The 17,903-nt window shown below is 38.1% G+C and overlaps 1 protein-coding gene across 18 annotated transcripts in view; it reads right to left on the bottom strand.

The window, feature by feature from the left end:
- Window positions 1–415: 415 nt before the first annotated feature.
- abi2a (abl-interactor 2a) overlaps window positions 416–17,903 on the bottom strand; it is a 44,400-nt gene continuing 26,912 nt past the window's right edge. Inside the window, exons 3-13 of one of the 18 annotated variants that reach the window (XM_051904909.1) lie at window positions 15,748–15,924; window positions 15,561–15,578; window positions 14,850–14,947; window positions 12,560–12,709; window positions 10,703–10,824; window positions 8,784–9,005; window positions 7,584–7,742; window positions 5,210–5,296; window positions 4,551–4,724; window positions 3,851–3,893; window positions 1,450–1,613 (exon numbers count right to left, since the gene is read on the bottom strand). In XM_051904909.1, coding sequence (XP_051760869.1) covers window positions 1,598–1,613; window positions 3,851–3,893; window positions 4,551–4,724; window positions 5,210–5,296; window positions 7,584–7,742; window positions 8,784–9,005; window positions 10,703–10,824; window positions 12,560–12,709; window positions 14,850–14,947; window positions 15,561–15,578; window positions 15,748–15,924 — 1,266 coding nt within the window. In that variant the 3' untranslated portion in view covers window positions 1,450–1,597. Of the gene's footprint in view, window positions 1,614–3,850; window positions 3,894–4,550; window positions 4,726–5,209; window positions 5,297–7,583; window positions 7,743–8,783; window positions 9,006–10,702; window positions 10,825–12,559; window positions 12,710–14,849; window positions 14,948–15,560; window positions 15,579–15,747; window positions 15,925–17,903 lie in introns of all 18 variants that reach the window. The other 17 variants (XM_051904902.1, XM_051904904.1, XM_051904903.1 and 14 more) reach the window with 17 other exon arrangements.

Raw genomic sequence — 17,903 nt, 5'->3', positions numbered from 1 at the left:
TTTCATAAAAATGTAATATTTCATATGCATGCTAAAGGTCTTTTTGCAGTAAATGGATAAAAAGTATTTCATATCCCCCAAAACGAATTTCAAGAAATGAAAATGTTAAGTCACACAGTATTTGTTTGTGGAAAATCCTCCTATTACCCATGGCACAAAAATAATCTACTACTTGTGACAAAGTATATTTAAAACCTGTGGGAAGCACTGTACTAATACACTTAAATTATACTTTAAATTGTGCAAACATCTCAAAATGTCCCTCAACCAGAACCAGCTAGTGAAATATTTTATACTACATTTTAGTAATTGCTGTATTTTTTCAGGACTGGAAATCAACTTTAAAATTTCCTGATATTTCGGGTTATCCGTTATTGTGGGAACCTTGTAAATAAAATAAGAAAAAGAAATGAAATGTAAATATGGTTTGTTTTATTAAGCATGCAGTCTATGAAGCACTACATACACTTAAATAACCAATTGGTTAGCATCACTACACAATATTTAGATGTAAAACAAAAAAGTAAAACCGTTCCAAAGTTCATGGGGTTATTAGATATGTCTAGTACTGCATGTGTGTCAGGGCTGACTGATTCTCATAAGGGAAAAAGTATTAAAGTGGATCCATAAATGAATGAAATATTTAATGATAGTTAAAGTAAAGCGAGACCTTTATGCAAACGAGTCAGACTCTGCAAAGACACCATGAATTAACTTTGGTCTCACAAATATTTACTATTATTTCAGCAAACTGGCTGAAACAGATTCTCTTAGATGGGAGAGTAAAGATATAAATCAAACAATTATTAAAAAAAAAACATTTTACAGAGACTCAAATTAAAAATAACCTTAAACTGTCAAACATGAAATAAATAGAAAGCAACTTCTCAATATTCACACTTTCTGTTCAGTTCCACACTTTCCTTTTTCCTCAAAATACAATATGATTGTAATGAATTCCCTTTTTGAATGTGACCTCGCTGTAAAACACACCATAAACCCACCTCAGGCCATTCAAAAAATAAATCCGTTTCAGAGACATCAGTCAGCCCCAGTGCTGCCTTCCAAAACACTGCAATGCTGTGGAATGAGGACAGGTTATGAAATATGGAAAAACAGACAATGTAACCACTCCAAATCTAGCTTATGCATATCCTGAACTTCAAACACCATATCCTTCATTCAAGGTAAAGTAAACATATTGTTGGCTTTTATTAATATAATTTTATTTCTATAATAGTTTTCTCAGTCCGTGGTGCAAAAGTCTGGTCTGTAACATCTAGATGTTCAGCTTCATATCACTTCCCCTTTTCAGTCGCACCACTCGTCTCTGAACAGGACCTGTTATTAGCATGGTTTGTATGCACACATGCACTCTTCTGCAGTGTAAGATTAGCGCTGGTGGGCGTTGGGGGGTGGAGGAGAGAGAGGACACGCTCACTCCGTGTAGTGCATGATGGACTCGACGTAGTTTCCAGGGAAGAGTCCTGTAGTACCACTCATCACACCTTCATACCAGCCATCATCATTCTTTTTAATGACATAGATGATGGCCCCCTCTTGGAAAGACAATTCATCTTCCTTGTCTTGCGTGTAGTCATAGATTGCCACCACTGAAAGCAGGAAAAACAAACACCGTCAAGTGACCCATGCAGAAATTTGAGTGCCCATCATTCACAGTTCTACACATTCCCACCACTTGTGTGTTTTAGTGTTAATTTTGTCAGCTTTTTAGTTTATATTTAGTAAACCTTTTCCTGTTTTTGTTTAGTTTTAGTCGACGAATGCCCGGTTTCACAGAAAAGGCTTAAGCCTAGTCCCAGACTAAAATGCATATGTGAGCTGTCTTAAATGAAAGAATGTCAGTGCCATTGTTTTGTCTCAAGATGCACACCAGTAATGTTTTAAAGGGTTAGTTCACCCAAAAATGTTTAAATTCTGTCATTCCACACCCGTAAGACCGTTGTTCATCTTCAGAACACAAATTTAGATATTTTTGATGAAATCCGATGGCTCGGTGAGGCCTGCATTGACAGCAAGATAATTAAACACTTTCAGATGTCCAAAAAGGTACTAAAAACACAGTGGTTCAACCTTAATATTATAAAGCGACGAGAATACTTTTTGTGCACAAAAAAAAAAAAAGTAATGAGGCTAATTCAGTAAATGAGGCTTCGTTACGTCATAAGTGTTTCATAATTTCAATGGTTCATGTGACTTTGGCGGTTTGATAAGCGATCCGAACCACTGATTCGAAACAAAACATTTGTAAAGATTTTGTTTTTTTAGCGCACAAAAAGTATTCTTGTTGCTTCATAACATTAAGCTTGAACCACTGTAGTCACATGAACTGTTTTAAATATGTTTTTAGTACCTTTCTGGGCATCTGAAAGTGTTAATTATCTTGCTGGCAATGCAGGCCTCAATGAGTCATCGAATTTTATCAAAAATATCTTAATTTGTGTTCTGAAGATGAACGAAGGTCTTACGGATGTGGAACGACATGAGGGTGAGTAATAAATGACAGAATTTTCATTTTTGGGTGAACTTACCCTTTAAGGCACATTTAAAAAGCTACTTAAATGTCCTAAATCCTGGCTTAGTCTAAGGCTACGTTCAGACTGTCAGTCCAAATCCGATTTTTGTGCATATCCAATTGCAATCAGATTAGATTTAGCAAGTGTGAAAAGCAAAAAAAAAATTTTACAAATCGGTTTCATACTACTTTCATAATCCTATTCAAATAGAATTTCTGGTTTCAGTCTGACCACTCTGATTGGATTTGCCGTGGTTTATGTGACTTTCTCACACCGTGTAAAATGTAAATGTCAGACGTTGTTATAAGAAACATGCTGAAAGTCGCTACAGAAACAAGGTTGTGTTGTTGCAAAGTGCCGGACGAGTTTGGAGACAGCATGGAATAAAGCCACTCATACCCGCCGCCTATGTTTCTGCTCATAAGACGCAGTAGTCCAGCGCAGCGGCTGCACATTGTCATGTTGTAAATAAGACAATATCTGTATTGCAAACCCCTCTATGTTCTGGTTGTTGTAGTTTTTGACGTATGCCTACCAACGCAACATCATTGCCATAGAAACCAAAGCAGATATTCCGGAAAATGAAAGAGCGGCATGGACACACAAATCGGATCTGAACAGTATGGACATCAATTTTAGATCAGATTCCAATCAAATACACAAATAATCGGATTTGGACTGACTGTCTGAACATGGCCTTAAACAAGCAAACCAGGCTTAAATGTCTGAGCATTTTAGTCTAGTTTTAGTCAATGATAATTTTTCTTCATGCAGCATAATGGTTAAATTGATAATCCTGATTATTTTGCTCAAAATTATAATCACGATTGTTGTCATTTTATTAACATTTTATCATAATTATTGCACTTTCACCTATGAGCAGAAATCAAGAGAATGTCGACTAATATGGTTTATTTGACCTCATCTAGTTTACTGATTTTTTTATAGGTCATTTATCATATAAATTAACACTCCCTGTCTGCATTATGAAAACTAGTAAAACAAGAAACTTCTCTCAAAATAAAATTCCTAGTAATCCAATAATAATTCCAAAATACATTTTTCTATTAAAGCAACAGCAAAAAAAGACTACTGCTATACAGAGGTTGCGTAAGTGAAGTTACTCCGCAAACACAATCACAAATATAGTCGAGATCCATGTTTGGATTTATTAACGTTCATCACTGGGAAGGTTTAATCGCAGATTTAGTCAGAGCAAACAGCACAAGTGGCTCGTGAAGAAACAGACTAACTGTTTGACACTTTCATTTGAGTAGAATATCTCAAATGGAGATAGCTAAACTCCAGCTTACTCGTTTGTCGATGTTTTCAGATCATCCACGCTTCTTCTGCAGTCTTAGTCATGGAAAAAAAGGTTGTCAACAAACTTTTTTTTTTGTCATAGATTTCGTTAACTAAATTAACACTAGTTTGTTTATTATATTTTTGCCTAATTTGATGATGCTTTCAGTTGTGATTAAGATAATAATACTCAGTCTTTGCCATTTAACACCCACTTCAAGCTGCAAAAACAGGCCTTTTACAAATCATGGTAATAATGTCAACACTAAGCACATTGTCCTACTTTATAATAAGTGTCTTTAAATACTGTGCACTAACATTTATATTAATCATTTGGTACAGTGCACATATTTGTACTTTAAAAAAAAACATGCATGTAATTATAGCTGTAATTAATTTCTGTAATTTCATGTATAGACTGTTGACCCTTCCATTACTTATCCTTAACCCACCAAACCTGTCCATAACCTTTCCCATATCCCACCTCAATTGCAGCACAAGTGTACAACATGAACACAATAAGTACATTTTACCTAACAATTTCTTTATGCTAGCACTTAAAGACACCTAATATAAAGTTTGACCAAGCACATTAAAATGTCTTTATGAACATCACTGTGAACTATGCTGTTATGCCATAGTTAGCCAATAATATCTCAATAGTGTTGTGAGCTTAATCTAACCAGCATCTTCAAAATATTTTCAGTGTACCTTTCTCCAGGTAAGTTTGTGGAGCCCATGGTGGGTCTTCTTCAGCGTAAGGGTCACTGTACTCCACCACAGAAGACTCCTCTTCCTCATACTCTTCTGGAGGAGGAGCTGGATTTTGTGTCTCCTCAAACACCGGCTCTTCTGAAGGGGGAGGTGGGGGAGGTGCATCTGAAACAGAGAGTAGAGAAATGAACAGGAGACACAGAGGACTCTAGATGGGAATGCCATGCAAGCTCATGGATCCATGCAGAGAGGGCAAGAAGTCAAATATGATATGGATGTTTGGATGGTTTACTGTGAAAGAGAAACAGTGATGGAAGTTAAACTCCTAATATTCTCAGAAAGACAGATGCATACACACATGAATGTACCTCTTCAGTGATTTACTCATCTGCCATAATAAAGTTGTCATTAATAATGTTAAAGTCGGCTTGAGGGCTTTTTCTTAGTAAATATTTATAATAATTTGATTAATAATTAATACATTCGATTAATAAAAAGTCGATTTTTAATCAATTGACTACCCTAAAAACGAGTATTATAGGTATATTTTCATGCTTTCAACAGCATGTCTTGCGATGACAAGACGCTTTGAGCGTGTGTATGTGTGTGTCTCTGAATTCTGGAGGGTCTCATTAGAGAAGCTCAAAGCCACTTACTGGTTTCCTGTACGCGAGCCACAAAACCCGTCAGTGGAAGCTGGGGTGTGATCTGCAGTACGGAGGGGGGAGGGGGGGCCACTGAGGCTAGTCCACAAGACCACAAAAAAGCATAGAGGAAGGGGGAATGTGTGAGCAATGAACCAAGATAAAGAAAGTGAACGTGAAAGGGAAAAACAGAAGACAGTAGGCAGTTAGTTTAGTGTGCAAACACTGTCTGACAAACAGGAAGTGGTTACTTCATAGCAGAAAGGATGAAGGGTGGATTTACACCAGCTAGAGAAGTTCGAAGACTAACCTATTTATACATCAAAGTACCACCATTGTGCTATGTTAACAGTAGTGTATTATTAAAGGTGAAGTATGTGTGCCACCTAGAGGAATTACAAAAATTACAGTTTAAACATCCTTGCAAACGCATCTTTTGCCTGTTGCGCCTCTCCCAACTCAAATCACAAATACAACCCTTACAGGTGCTTGTGATGGCATGTCTCAAAAGATAAATGTAGGCTACTTTCCATAAAGGTCCAGCATACTTTTAGCTGTGTTGCTGTGTGTCATGAGTATGCAATTTAGTAGACTAACACTCTGTCTAGAGCGAACACGTCCTCCTTATAATAAACCCATCCAGCATAAATGCACTGGGTGCATTTCTTGACATGATGCGCCACAACTGTTTGAGGCTGTCTCCTGCACACATCAAAGAAAACATTATAAACTGGTACATTTGTCTGAATTGGTGCATGATGATGATGATGCTGTGTGGTATCAAAGCACCCATTGTAGCACGTTGCATCATAATGCCCCAATCGTTTTATGTGTTCATGTCCTGTTTAATCTTTAAAGTTCTAAATGCAGTGAATTTTGGCTTGCACTTCTGTAACCGGAGCTGAATGTCTTTTCCAGTGTAACGTGTCAGCCATGGTCCTACACCGGCTAAACACCCTCTGGCTGCACCTGCTACTGTAGCCAACGCCCCAAACTCTCGCTATAGGTTGACCTGGAAAGAGACTGACAGATCTGAGTGGATCTCTCTCAATCTTTAGATAGTGCCTGAGAGGCTCAATGTTTACACTTTGGGGGGAGATAAACCCATGATTGGCATACTAATAGTGGTCAAGGTTAAGAGAATGTAATTTAACAGATAAATTGTACATACTTCACCTTTAAGAACATAATGATAGAAATGACTACAGGAAATGATTGTCAAATTCAAATGTTAAAAGAAGGTAAATTGCAGGTGGGGGGGACGGACTATGAGGCATTCATAATCTCAAATAACAAATTAGGGTGTACTCACACTAGGCCCGAGTGCGTTTGACCCCCAAAGCCCGGCTCGTTTGACTAGTGTGATCGCTCTGTTCCGTGCCCAGGCGCAGTTCCCTGGCCCGCTTGGAAGAGGTGGACTCGAGCGCGGTTCGCATGCAGTGTGAACGCTAACCGTGCCGGAGCACAGAACAGCTACTACTTTTGTGTGCGCTACTGTCATCATTACGACGGCAAACATCTTTATTACTACTTTGATAGTATACTCTTCAATTAATGTAATTAATTTGAGTGTATTTGGGTTTATTATGGGTCTGGTTCTCACCTTATTGATGAACAGGAATTGTAGTTTGCAAGTAAAGCTGCAAATTCCTCCAATTAACGTCAGTCGCTATATTCATCACAACGCGCTTTCTAAGAAAAAAGTCGCAAAAGGGGCCTGAAAAGGAGCTAAGTTGGCAACACTGATGTAGCCTTTCGTCTCCAGGTCCCAACTAGCCCGCCGCTGTCCAAAATGGCGTTACGGCAATTTTGCACCGGCCGGAGGCAATTACCAAACTAGTTCTGTGTGTGTATCACACCAATGTGCATATTTTGCAACAGCAAATCAAAGTTATTAATTATTTAGGCTTTATTCAAAATAAACTGGTAGTATTATTTTTCTTCAAAACTATCTAATTTAATGCCTGTAGAAATAACATTTAATGCTTTTTAATGCCATTTAAGGCCAAAATCCATTTAATGACTTTTAATGCTTTTTAATGCCCTGCGGATACCCTGTATAAAAGTGGAAATAAGTGAAAATCGCTGTGTGGCATAAATGATAAATCTATTAGGCAGTATCTTAGCGAACGTGCATTTCTTCCATACAAAAAGTTGCATCGTATATAACATAAGCGTGCTCCGGTCCGGAACATTAAGTGCAATATGTGTGCAGGCCAGCGGGGGAGTGGGGGCAATCGCGCTCGGGCTCAGGCTCCAGGCTCAAGACAACCGTGCAGAGTGTGAGTACACCCTTAAACTGCCTTTGACGAATAAGCAGAACGTAAACAGAACTGGATGTTTTGATCCTTTCAGGGACGTGAGGAATGAATAGTGAGAGTGGCACCTTGGTTCTGATTGTAATGCGGCCCTCCGTTTTGCTGGCTGGAGGGCATGGAAGCCTGACCCGTGATTGAGGGTGGCCTGCGATACGGCAACGAACCTCCCACTGTGGGTGTGATCTGTCTGGGGACGGGCCTGTTCATGCTGTAGAACTGAGGGACACCTGCATGAACAACACAGCCATGAGAGACAAAACAATGACTGCAGACTGATCATGTTCATTTCTGGGAAACATACCACCTTTATTCCTTATAACAGTTAAAAATAAATAAATAAATGAGAAGAATGTTAGAGGTCTACATTTGAGGACAAGCAATTTTACATAAAGATCAAGTGGATCAATTTGTCCGAAAGCAAGCGTGAATGTCATGAAAATGTCATGATCTAAACTGAGGAGGTCTTCACACTAGATCTGCTTGATGTGTACTAAAATTGGATTCATTTGGTTGGTGTGAAAGACATTTTCTGCTTGACAATGGGCCCTGGAGTACAGTTTTACAAGGACAGATCACAATCACTATAGATACATCTCGAAAATGCTGTGCAAATTTTGGTTACACGGTGTTAGGGGTCAAATTGACCCCCCATTGACAGCAAGGTAAAAAAAAAAAAAACATTTATTGTAGCTTGTCAATCACTAAAATATGAAATACATGAGAACTTCAGTAGAAAAATGTAAGACTCGAAGTTTACTCGAAATTTAATAATTTAAGGAGAATTAGTTGTTTCTTTATCTGCTTGTGCTTCATAGTAAAACAATCTGTGAAAGGAGGTTTTTTGTTGTTTTTTACATGCATTTCTAGTATTTTTCAGTCTCAATTTTTGGTCAATTTGACCCTCAACACAACAGTTTCCAGATTTTTTAACGCAAGAGGAGGGTTAAAGACTTGTATACAAATAAAAAATTTGCATCTTTTTTCTCTGTTAGTGATAAAGATCCTATAGTCTACAGCTTTGTGGGTCATCAAGCAACAGAGAAAAGTGCTGCTAGAAGAAGTCACAGTGGTACTTATGTTGATGACTCAAATGTATCGGAACAAACAATGAAAACATCCTGAGAGACTCATGAGAAAACAATATGAGCAGGAAACAAAGACCAAAAATTCACCACAGAATAGCATGATGTTTCAGCGGATGTGGAATGACATGAGGGTAGAAGGTGTGACTGATGGACTGAAGATGATTCGGACAGTGGCGGACTCACCTGTCCCAGGGTCGGTGTTGGATGTAGCACTAGCTGCAGCTGTAGTGAGGGGTGGCTGGGAGGTAGGAGAGTCTTTATCTGGGGTCAGAGAGCTCTCAGTGGAGTCGAGAGATTCAGGGACTGAGGTGGGGTTGACTGAGGGTTGTGTGGGGGTTAAATTAGAGGAAGTGAAAGAAGGCTGAGTGGAGTTAGTTGGAGCTGATGGCGTGCTGGCACTAGCAGCTTGAGGGTAAAACGAGGAGAGAGGAAGGAAACCAAATGAGAAATGCTTTTGCATTTCACAAAAAGGGAGGTAATGTGGGGCATGTCAGGCAGAAGTCTTGCTTTAGTCTCGCTTTAGAGAGCGGTTTACATGATTGAAGAGGCTGAGCATAAAATCACAATCCTGCTTTTGTGAAGACCATGTACCATCATGGGTGTCCAATCCTGCACTTTGAGCACATTTTCAGCTCTAGCCCTAATTAAACACCTAAACCAGTTAATCAAGGAAGCTGATCACTAGAAATGTCCCAGTCTGGAGTGTTAGAGCTAAAGTCTGCAGGACTGCAGTGGCGCAGGACTGAACAACCCTGATGTATATGCAAATATACAGTTGAATTTTGCGAACAACACTAAATTCTCATTCAGAAAATTCAAATGTATATTTGCTGTTAATTCCTTGTTTCAGTCATTTGAGAGGAAATACAATAAAAACAGAGGTATTGCTTAAAAAAAAAAAAAAAAAAAAAAAAAAAAAAGAATTCAACCTCTTGTCATCCAAGCTGCTTTATCCATATATGGAAGTGAATAGTAAAGTGTAAAAGACAAAAAGTACCATAAAAATAGTCTATTATGTGTTATTCTACCAACATGCATATGCTGTGTTTCCATCACCTTGTTTTAATGCACATTTTGAAGTACTGCATCAAAAGATTTTGGGGGGGGGTAAAAATCCCTTAATTTGCAAAAAAGTTTACACGCTCACTTGAGGTGGTTTTTCGAAAAAGAGTTAATGCGAATAATGGGAGATGGAAAAGCATTTTCCATAGCGAAAATTAAACCCACGTGATTAATCATCTGTTTCCGCTGATGGTGTTGTAACCATAGATATATAACATATCAGTGGTTGTAACAGACTTTATGTTTGATTCTGTTATGATGCATTAATTCTGGATGTACTGGCGCTCGCTGTATATGTGTGTGTGTGTGTGTGTGTGTGTGTGTGTGTGTGTGTGTGTGTGTCATGCGCACTTTTGTACTGGAGTGTCGCAGGTTTTTCAGGGTTGTCCTCTCATGTGTGTGACACTTAATAAAGTCGAGAAGAGTTCAGACGGCTCTCGTTTATTGTTTTCTTATTCTTAAGTGTTTAGGTGAACGCTTCATGAACACTCGGTCACAGTGTTTTATTTACTGTTGGTTACTAGGTTACCAATTCCACAGTCATCCACTTAAACAACTTGATGGAAACACACCTAATTCACATTTTTTTTTTTCTTTTTTGCAAAATTTGAAAAGATTCGCTTCACGTTTGGATGGAAACCCAGCTACTCTACTCACAATACAAGTGAACATCTTTTCAAGAACAAAAACTGCATACAATTTTCATTAGTTATTGCTTGTATTGTCAGACTAGGTTTTGAATGCGAGTTTTTCCAATGGAAATATAACTAAACTTCTTTTGTATTCCACAAAAAATCCATACAAGTTTGGAACAACATGAGAGTAAATGGATGAACATTTTTATCTTTTGGATGAAGAATTTTTTTTTAGTATTTGTTCTTGGATATAAAGTCAAATGTTAGCAAGATCATATCACACTTCTTAAACAAGAACTTCTTATAAATGATCAAAAAAGAAACAATTGCAGCCAGAGAATGTATGTGTTATATCTGTTGTTAAGTGTGCTGTCTGTGAAGTCAGGGTGGAGATGAAGATGTCACCTGGGAAGGCGCTGGGTGGAGAGGGTGTGGGCACAGCGATGGGAACACCTACACTGCCGCTCCCGCTGTTTTCACGACTGCTGCTGCGGCTGCTGGGATGACTGCCACCACTGCTCCCACTGCTGAACACATGCTACAGATTACATACCACATGCACATGTGCCTCATGTTACACCTATTCGCACACTCATGTCATGCAAGCGTTCTCAAATACACAAACATTGACACACACACACACACACACACACACAGCTCCATACATGGACAAACAGCTCACACATGACAAAAAAAAAAAAAAAACAGCAGCATAGGTTGGTTCAGTGACAAAGAGAATGAAACGGCAGAATTTGTGAAATAAAGAAAGAACGGAGAAGCAACAGCAGAGACTTTGTGGCCAGAAAGCTGAAAAGGCAAAAGCTGAGCACATGGAGCACAGACTGCATGAAATAATGTGCTTGAGATGCAGAGAAAAGAGCAAGAAGAATTACACAAGTCAATCAGTAATGAGATGAAGGTTTTTCTTGTAAGAGAGATGAAAAGCGAAAGAGCAGAGCAATGCAAGGCGGATATAGAGCTGAAGCAGCTGAAGAAAAGGAGCAAGACACATTACATGGCTGAAGAGAAGAATGAATTGTCAGCATCTAGCAGAGCTAGCAGCAGTAATTATTTTGTTAAAGTTGGCATGAAATGGAAATTCACCCATCATCTATTTTTTTTAATGTAGGAAGTGCTACAGCTCTAATGTGTCAAGAGCATGTGTGCTACCGTTCTGCCAAGGCTCTGACAACTCCAACTGTCTGTAGCCTCTGCAAGATTAAGGCTGAACTCTAAATGTTATGGTAGACATCTCTCTGATGATATTAAAATGCTCTCAAATATGAATTGTTATACGATTCAAATTATCAGTCCCTCTGAACTTTAGGAGGGCACAACCATTGTCATTGTCAAGATGTTCAATAACATTTCCAACTAGCAGACAGATGGGAGAGGTCTGGGAAAAACAGCACCAAGTGCAGCTTTTGCAAATGCTGCACTAAGTGACCAGAGGCAATCATCCAGAGCATGTGGGAGGACTTCAGTATACATTCACTGCTCAGGATAAAAACCTGAGAAATGCTTAGGAGTGTATTAAAGTGAGTTCCTGTAGCTCAACAAGTACAGAACGGGCTGCTAACAACAACAAGGTCAGGGGTTCGACTCCCAGGAAAAACACACTATAAAAAAACGCTTCAGCTAAAAGTGTCAGCCAAATGCATAAAGGAAGATTTTACAGGCATCCCTGCAGATGGCACAGAGATCAAAAGAGAACAAGTGAGAGCGGTTACATAATTTCAGACACAGAAGAAAAGGTCGGAGCTTCAAAGGAAAAACCAAGAGAGAAATATCTTGCACTTGTTCTGCAATGCACTGGATTGGATCTGAAAAATCCTCAGGAAAAATAAAACGAAAAAAGGAAAGTTTAAGCTGGGAGACATCTCAAAGAAAGAGAGGCACTGCAGTCATTTGAGAGCATCTGCAGGCGTCTTTATCCTCCATGACTGATGATGCGTTTATGTGAGCACTGCTAACGTCACTCGCAACTGGTTGCCAAGGTTTCAGATTATGCAATTGTGCAGACAATCAGCGATGCTTGTTTTAGGAGTGCTGGAGAGAAGCGATGTCTGTGTGAAAGAGCTTTGCAGCAAAACCAACTAATCAACCTTAGCTAATAAATACATGTACATATACAGTCACTACAGATGCACAACTAAAGTCCCTAGGTCAGTAAATGCCTAGACATGCATGCACATGGAGAGCAGTGCGAGAGAGGCACTGAGATCTGCTTCGACAGACAGAAGAGGATGTGGGTAATGGTACCTGTAAGTGCGGTTCCTCTGATTAACAGATGCCGTGCGTACAGGGCTTTGCTGCAGGATGGGCGCCATATTGCGTGTGGGGCTTGGGACATAGTCATTAGGCACCACAGGAGGCCGCACTGGCTCAAGTGTTCTGTAGGGGGAGTGTCTCCTGTCAGGAGGGACAGCAGTTTATCAACCTTGAGGAAACTTGATCAGAAAATTATTAGCCTAGAAAACTTAAATTTCTGCTGCCATGTTATTATATAAATCTATTTTGCCTGACTTAATGGCTGTTATTCTCAAATTATATATTCAGGACAGAGTTTTACAAAGCAAAAGTTAATATTCATCAACAGCAAGATTTCTGTTTTTTTGTTGTTGTTTTTTTTGAGAGGGTGAGATTCCATACAGGAATTTCCAGGTAGTGTAACAACACAAATGACTCAAAATAAAGCATGTCGGATTTGAGGTCAGGAAAGTGCAAATTCAAATAAAATGTAAAGTCAGTCAGTGCCCCATTTCTTCTTTGGTCTCAAAAGAGAGGAAACCAGTCATGGCTGTTTGAGGCAATCAGAACAAACCATTGACATTCATCATTCATTAAACAATTTATTACCACTTAAAGGTGCAGTGTGTAAATTTTAGCAGCATTTAGCAGTGATTTTGCGAATTGCGACCAACAGCTCAGAACCATGCTCACCCCTCCTTTCCGAAGCACAAAGATGTCATCGTCAGACAGAAGAGAGTAGCCAGTCAAGGTTTCTTCTTCTAACAAAGAACGGTCTCTACTTCTAATAAACCAGACAACGACAACTACTACTACTACTTTTTCATGCATATTCAACGTAGTGACAATGCAAGCTACCTCTAAAAACACTAACGAAGCGATGCGATCTGTAGAGCAGTTTGTCCATTTAGGGCTACTGTAGAAACATGCCGGCGGAAAATGACAAATTGACATGGAGGGGGGACCTGCAGTGTATGTAGATAGAAATGGCTCATTCTAAGGTAATAAATACATAATGGTTCATTATGTAAGGTCTTTATACACCACTCAAAACATAGTTATGTATATTATATTGCCTTTCTGTGAATAGATCCTCCTAAATTTTACACACTACACCTTTAAAATTATTATTATTATTTTTTTTAATTTATTTGCATAGTGACATTTTCATAATAAAAGGTAATTTCACCAGATTCTCATTAGCATTGTGTGCAGGCGTTTTAGTGTAATTGTAGTGTAATCATAATTCACAATGATATTTCCACAACTGTAATAGATCATTTTTTTTACTGTACAACAATAAGCTAAACACTGTAATTTTTAATCAGCATAAATTAAAGGAAGTACAACAAATAATACCTTTTTTCCCCACACAATACAATAATCCACTCAGAGATGTGCTTAATTGTCATGAAAAATGTCACAATGCAAAAAAAAAAAAAAAAATCTTAAATGGTCTTAAAAAAAGGCTTTTTTTTTTTTTTTTTTTTTACACAAAAATGCCTTATTTTTTACTGACATTTCTTGACAGTTTTTGTGAGATTAACCCAAAAGTTAACAAATATGTACAGATTTACAGTTTCCCATTACTACATAAAATGTAAAGTAATTTTTACATATATCTCAAGGCATTTAATGAGGGAATGAGCTTTAGTAGTGTTATGTCGCTGACCTGTCTATTAAGCAGCCCACAATCTGGCCTGCAATGACCAGCCATCACGGGGCTACACAGGAAACCAAAAGAGCGCCAATCTGCACAGCTAGTGTTCCGAAAACAGGGCAGGACACACCCTCCATCCTCAGTGCTCATAAATATCAAGCTCTGGCTTAATGAACACACTTTAAAGATCTGTTTCATAATCAGTTTCACGCTTTCTCAATTTTAGATGCCAAAGCACATTTAACACGCCTCTTTTCTGACCCCAAATGTAAATCAGGCTCTTCACTGGCATAAAAGAAAACAAGGGATGTGAAGGATAATGTCATCTGTGGGGCTGAGGCTGAATTCTCCCCGAGGACAAAACAAAAGACATGACCCACACAACACGTCACATCATGCTGTGTGTGACCTACACTGAAAAACAGGCTTTTACTAGGAAATGAAAGCCTCACTGATGTTGCTCTAGAAAAATCATTATAAAAAAAAAAAACGATTAAATGATCTGATCAGATGAAAGGACCTCAGAGATCTGAATATAAATGATAATAAACAAATTCTTCAAATGAGTGATTCACCACCACAATCTCAGTGGCCGATTCTTTCAGTCGTGACCCCTTGAGCTACAAAGGTCTGTATACATACCCTATGGTGCCTTTGCCTGGCATCGGCGGGCTGGGAGGTTTCTGTGTGGGAGGCGTGGTGCGAAGAAGGCTGCCCATCTTCATGTTCTGGGTGTTGACCTATGACAAAATCAACAACATCATAAACAGCCTTTAGCTGTGAACAATAACATCTCAGTTTCACAGTAGAGGAGAAAAAATGGCAACAAAGTTGGCAATGGCCTAGTACAGCCGTAAAAAAACAAAAAAAACAAAGCTACAGAGAGAAAGGCAGTGGGAGAGAGAGAGCTTTATCTAATTTATTTTTTAGAGAAAACAAAGAAAAGCCCAAACAAACAGAATAATCACACACACACACAAACTTCTGAGCCACATGCAACAATTATAAAATGCAAATGTGATATGGTAAGGATGAAAGAAGAAACAGGGATGATTGCCAAATGATTGTTCATTTTCTAACTTGCAAAATTTGCTAAATCAAACTTAAATATTGATTACTCCTTCTCGATTTCTCATTAATGTATCTATATAAAGGATTACAGAATCCCCAAATCAGCATTGACTAGTATTTTTGTATTTCATGACAAGGCTTAATACCTAAAACGAATCAAATACACAATGTCAGTATTCTCAGTCTGCATTTAGGTCATAACTGAGTATGAACTAAGGAATCAAACCTTATTCCTTCTCCATTCATGTCACCTGATCGTAGGACAGCTGTAAAAGCCCTTACCTTGAACTTAAGCAACCACTTAAAACCAAGAGCGAAGCAGAGAACAGAGGTGAGAGGAAGCACAGAGAGGTTAGTGACACATCTCAGACACAAAGAAAACCCACGTCAGATTTTGGCATGTTAGTTCAAAACAAACATGTTAGTCGGAAAAATCCTTCCTCCAGTGGCTGGTGAGCTTGTGTCCTACCTTCACTCCATGACCAATATCGTCCAGCGCGCTGTAATCGATAGGTTTGCGAATGTACCGCACCGGCCTCTCGGGATTGGCTGGAGCAATGATTTTATGCGTGCGGGAGGTGTTCTTATTGGTGGTGAGGATGCCGATCTCTCGTCTCGCCACTTTTTCTTTATGGATGTCCACCGTCTGAATTGGAGTAGCAGAAGAACAAAGAAAAAAGTTTGAGATGTACTAAAACTAAACTGGGTCATTCACAAATCAGTTTTGATTTGCATGTACAGGTCATTTACATGTACAGTAGTCTTAAAGCTACAGTGGCAAGAATTAAATTACTGCATTGGAGCAAGAAACAACTTTACTTCATATTTGTGGAAGCAGATCACAAAACACAGTATTGTAAGGCAGAGTATTAAAGCGTGCGGTTGTGAGAGGCCTGAAATCCCTGTCGGTGGAGTTCTGTTTCATTTCACACGGCAATTTGGGAGAGGATCGTGTCAAAAGCACTTCATGAGAAGAGCTGCATTAGATGTTGTGCCGCTGTGTTTAATCGCTTTAGAGCCCATGCTGTTGACAGCTGTTAAATAAAAAAATAAGATGAAACACAGAGGGGGATAAGCCTCTGCTGCTGGCATCTCAAACATGGCTAAATGATTTTCAGCATTAAGTGACAGCGATATGGTAAACAGGGCTTGAGTCCAGAGCAGCAGCTGAGTCCACAGATGAGGGCAGTGGAGAGAAGACAGATCAGAGAAATGGAGACAAAGAAAAAAAGCATGAAAAGTGGAAGAGAGAAATCATCCATGAGAAATGGAGAAATGTCCTCTTAGGCAGCTGCTGTTGACCTGGGATGCATTTCCAATGGACTTGTATGGACACAAGTTACGTTGTTACCAACAAGTTCAACGATTCACTGTTTCCCGAAACACTATTGTGACCCTGGACCATAAAACCAGTCATAAGTCACACGGGTATATTTGTAGCAACAGCCAACAATACATTGTATGGGTCAAAATTATCGATTTTTCTTTTATGCCAAAAATCATTAGGATATTAAGTAAAGATCATGTTCCATGAAGATATTTTGTAAATTTCCTACCATAAATATAAAAGAGTGAATATGCATTGCTAAGGACTTCATTTGGACAACTTTAAAGGCGATTTTCTCAATATTTTGATTTTTTGCACCCTCAGATTCCATATTTTCAAATAGTTGTATCTCGGCCAAATATTGTCCTATCCTACATCCATACATCATTGGAAAGCTTATTTATTCAGCTTTCAGATGATGTATAAATCTCAATTTCAATTTCTTATGACTGGTTTTGTGGTCCAAGGTCATGATATGTAACAAAGTTAGTACTGTGGTGACTAGTTAATTTCATCAACAATGCAAAATACTTTGGCAGTTAAGCAGCGCTTTGCGTCGTTGTATGGGAAAAGAACTTATTGGTCAACACAAGATAACAGATGTCATCTAGGTCTGGGTGACATCAAATTATGATTATATTCACAATGAATTTACTGGTCATATTAAACAGTGAGTGTAAGAGTCACAGTTTAAGAGAACTTATTCAAAGATTCATTTGCTTCATTACTCAATGTTCACTGAAGTTTTAGTTTGGCATTTTTTATGTATTAAAATGTTTTAATACAAAAAATACAATACTTCTGTTTATTATCATGTATTGTTACACATATATATATATATATATATATATATATATATATATATATACACACACACACATATACATATATATATATATATATATATATATATATATATATATATATATATATATATATATACACACACACACATATACATTATATATATATATATATATATATATATATATATATATATATATATATATATATATATATATATATATATATATATATATATATATATATATATTCATTTATTTACTTATTTAAATCATGACAGAATAAATACACTAACGTTTAAAAGTTTGGGGTCAGACTTTTTAATGTTTTTAAAAGAAGTCTCTCATGCTCACCAAGGCTGCATTTATTTGATTAAAAATAAATTCAGCATCATTGCTTCAGTCTTCAGTGTCACATGATCCTTCAGAAATCATTCTAATATGCTGATTTGCTGCTCAAGAAACACTTCTTATTATTATCAGTGCTGAAAACAG

Source organism: Ctenopharyngodon idella, chromosome 9 (assembly GCF_019924925.1).
Source record: "Ctenopharyngodon idella isolate HZGC_01 chromosome 9, HZGC01, whole genome shotgun sequence".
NCBI lineage: Eukaryota > Metazoa > Chordata > Actinopteri > Cypriniformes > Xenocyprididae > Ctenopharyngodon > Ctenopharyngodon idella.
Note: the sequence above shows the minus strand (reverse complement) of the source record. Positions and strands in the feature narration are given on the sequence as shown.